The sequence below is a fragment of the Brassica oleracea genome, chromosome C5 (genome assembly GCF_000695525.1).
Source record: "Brassica oleracea var. oleracea cultivar TO1000 chromosome C5, BOL, whole genome shotgun sequence".
Lineage (NCBI taxonomy): Eukaryota > Viridiplantae > Streptophyta > Magnoliopsida > Brassicales > Brassicaceae > Brassica > Brassica oleracea.
The window spans coordinates 9,521,795-9,525,248 of NC_027752.1; the positions used below are offsets into that span (position 1 = coordinate 9,521,795).

The window sequence follows — 3,454 nt, forward strand, 5'->3', positions numbered from 1 at the left end:
TCTTTTTTATTGCGAAAAATCAGATTTTTTAAAACTTGAATCGTGGAAAATAAAAAACGTTAAATGACAAAAAAAAAAACTGAAAGCGAAATAAACTCGTACAAGAAAAATCAAGTTTGTGTCGTGTGTTTTGGATCTTTGAATAAATACGTGATCAAGATAATAGAAAAGTAATCACCAATTGAAAATTGCCATATCTACCAGTTTTCCGTTCACCTCGCATATCCCAAAACATCAGTTAGGAAAAGACACACCGATTAGACCGGAACCAAGAAAATCATAGTTCAAAAGTTTGTTATTGAATATACTAAAACGGAGTTCCAAAAAAAAAAAAGAATATACTAAAACTAAAGGACAGATGAGTCGTATATACATATTTACGTATCTCATGCACAGCTCAACATGGAAAATAATTTATATTGTCACTTAGAATCTTTCGAAAAAATGATATGAAAATTGGCTCTAATAAACTAATACACCATTACAAAAAGACTATTCAACTATATATTAGTATATTGCAGACCGGGGCGTACCTAGGACGTGATAGATGGGGAAAATGCCACATACAAAGTTAGATATATTTTCTATTAGTTTTACTGAAAATCCAGGAAGTCAAATGGTTTAATCTTGAAGCCCTATGGCTATGATCTTTAGTTTTTTTTTTTGTTGACGACGGCTACGATCTTTAGTTAAAAACGTTTTTTAGTATGATGTGTTATGTTTGCTAGTTCCGCCCCTGCTTACAGACAAAAAAAAAATTGTATATTCGTATGTCTTTGTCAAGTCTCCCTAACTTGAGTTACAAAAGTCGTCTATATCGTCTTCTCAATTTATTTTTGATTATGTCCGTTAATAGCTCCACTTGTGGATTTTAACTCTGTATATGTACATTGGCCAAACAATTTAACTATGAGGTATTTATTTCAACTTTTTGCATCTTACAATTTGATGCATTGTACAAAATAAATTTGGATTACTAGACCATATATTATCTTTTTAAAACATAAACCTCTCAATGTTAACTATAGTTATATATTATATACACAATATATATATATATATATATATATATATATATAAAATCTGATATAACTTTTAAAGATAGTCGCTAGTTTAATAACGCATGACAAATTTTAAAGTTAGCTAGTGTGTTTCTAGTTTTTAAAAATATATTTAAAGTAAAAATTAAATGCAAAGTAACCAACTACAAAAAAAAGTGTAAAATTGAATATAATATGTGCTAGCCGGTTTTATGTAGTTTGATTTTTGGTATATCCATATCTTTTATATTTTCTTTTAACTTTTCATATTTTTAACTTGGTTTGAATTCTATTTTTTCTATCTCTCGTTTATGTATGGCGAAAGTAACTAGTTGTAACCGTATTAAATAGTTGTATTACTTCATAATACTCTTATTTCAAATAGACCCAGATCTCTTAACTTGATAACTAGTTGTAACCGGTTGTAACTTGATTCGTTTAAATCTTATTTCAAATAGACCCAGATCTCTTAATTTTATAACGTTCTAAGATCTGGTAATTTTATATTACAACTGAAATGCTAGTTATGCAATAAAAATATTTATTATTATATAGAATTCCATAGTTATTTACTAATTACAATAAAAACATTTAAAATTATTTCACATATTTCATTTTAAAATTTAACTAAAAATAGATTATATGTAAAAATAAAATCCTTTTGTTTCATATTCTAAACCTACAAAAATTAATGATAATGTGGAATTGACAGACAAAACTATTTCAATCCACCTTTCTTTTTTTCTGAAAATATACCTTTTATTTTTTCACCAATATTTACAGAAAGACATAGCATTGATCTATTTTTACTATAAATATAAAAATGAAAATGCTATTTTATAAAAAAATATTGAAATAAACTGCACAACTATTATAAAATTAAACTATTTTATAAAACAACAAAGACATTGGAATAATCAATTTGTATTCTGTATATTATTTATAGGAAAAACCAGTTACAACCAATATTCACGTCAGCCCTTATGAATTTTATAAAAATATTATTTTGAAAATGATAAAATTCAGTCGGTAGCACACTTGAAGATTTACTATAAATAGAGGGATCCGTGCCACTAACTTTCATTCATCATAACATACACATTCGATCAATACTTGAGAGATTAAAAATGGCGAATTTCTCTGGTTCACACCTTCTTTTCTTCTCCTTCATCATCGCTACAGGTATACACCACACATACATACATTTGTTCTCTTCTAACTATTCCAATACATTGTTCTTATTAGATCTCCACAATAGTTTTCACAACGACATTTTATTTCATGCAGAGAAAATGATACAATATAATATATCTAATTTAATCTAACTAACTTCGATTGCTTATTTTGCAAGGGACACTATCCGTTGTCTCCGGCACCGTCTTTACCATCGTGAACAGCTGCAGTTTCAACGTCTGGCCAGGCGTCCTCACTGGAAACGGCGCACAACTCAACGACGGCGGCTTTCTCTTAACCCCTGGAGCTTCCGTCGACTTAACCGCACCCGCGGGATGGTCCGGCCGAATATGGGGCCGAACAGGCTGCAACTTCGATGGCTCAGGCGCCGGGAGATGCCTCACCGGAGACTGCGGTAACAAACTAAAATGCGCGGGAGCAGGAGGAGTTCCACCGGTCACACTCGCCGAATTCACAATCGGCAACGGCGGCGGGCAGGACTTCTATGACGTCAGCCTCGTCGACGGGTACAACGTCCAGATGGGAATCACGACGCGAGACGGATCAGGCGATTGCCAAAACGTTGGATGCGTTTCGGACCTGAACGGGAGCTGTCCGAACGAACTACGCGTTATGGACGGAGGAAACGTTGTGGCATGTAAGAGCGCTTGCGCGGCGTTTAACAAACCGGAGTATTGTTGCACCGGTGCGTTCGATAAGCCGGAGACTTGTCCGCCGACGGATTACTCGAGGATATTTAAAGCGGCTTGCCCTAAAGCGTATAGCTACGCATACGACGACGCTTCGAGCACTTTTACTTGCACCAATGCTAATTACTCCGTCGTTTTCTGTCCCAAATCATAGATTTACACATGCATACATTATCATTATCACACCATAATTATCATTATAATCGAGTATAATTACAGTGAGTCGCTGGATGTAATAAAGAGCTTTTGCGGAATGTGATAAATTTCGCAGGCTGACATTATAGTGAATAATAAAGATACAGAAAAAAATTTATGAAAAAAAATCCGCGTGATTAGCTATTTTTTATGTTGAATGACAGCATAGTACATACTTATATTCAGAACATGAACGATTTTACTCACCAATAAATAGACGCAAAATATTTTTAATAAATCCGAATTATATTAATTAATAATATGGAATATATTTTCCCTCATACATAATAACAAGAAAAATGCTATTAAAATTCCAAATACAATCGGGTTCGTTAT

At 32.7% G+C, this 3,454-nt stretch overlaps 1 protein-coding gene across 1 annotated transcript; it reads left to right on the forward strand.

Annotated features, from left to right (window-relative positions):
- The first annotated feature begins 2,139 nt into the window (after nucleotides 1-2,139).
- LOC106293146 (pathogenesis-related protein 5-like) lies at nucleotides 2,140-3,246 on the forward strand. The gene is made up of 2 exons (XM_013728820.1): nucleotides 2,140-2,222; nucleotides 2,392-3,246. The coding sequence occupies exons 1-2, from the start codon at nucleotides 2,168-2,170 to the stop codon at nucleotides 3,075-3,077; spliced, it is 741 nt and encodes a 246-aa protein (XP_013584274.1). The 5' UTR covers nucleotides 2,140-2,167; the 3' UTR covers nucleotides 3,078-3,246.
- The last annotated feature ends 208 nt before the right edge of the window (nucleotides 3,247-3,454 follow it).

Coding starts and splice junctions, on each gene's coding strand:
- LOC106293146 (XM_013728820.1), top strand. CDS start 2,168: ATGGCGAATTTCTCTGGTTCACACCTTCTTTTCTTCTCCTTCATCATC. Junction 2,223..2,391: donor CTCCTTCATCATCGCTACAG/GTATACACCACA, acceptor TTATTTTGCAAG/GGACACTATCCGTTGTCTCC.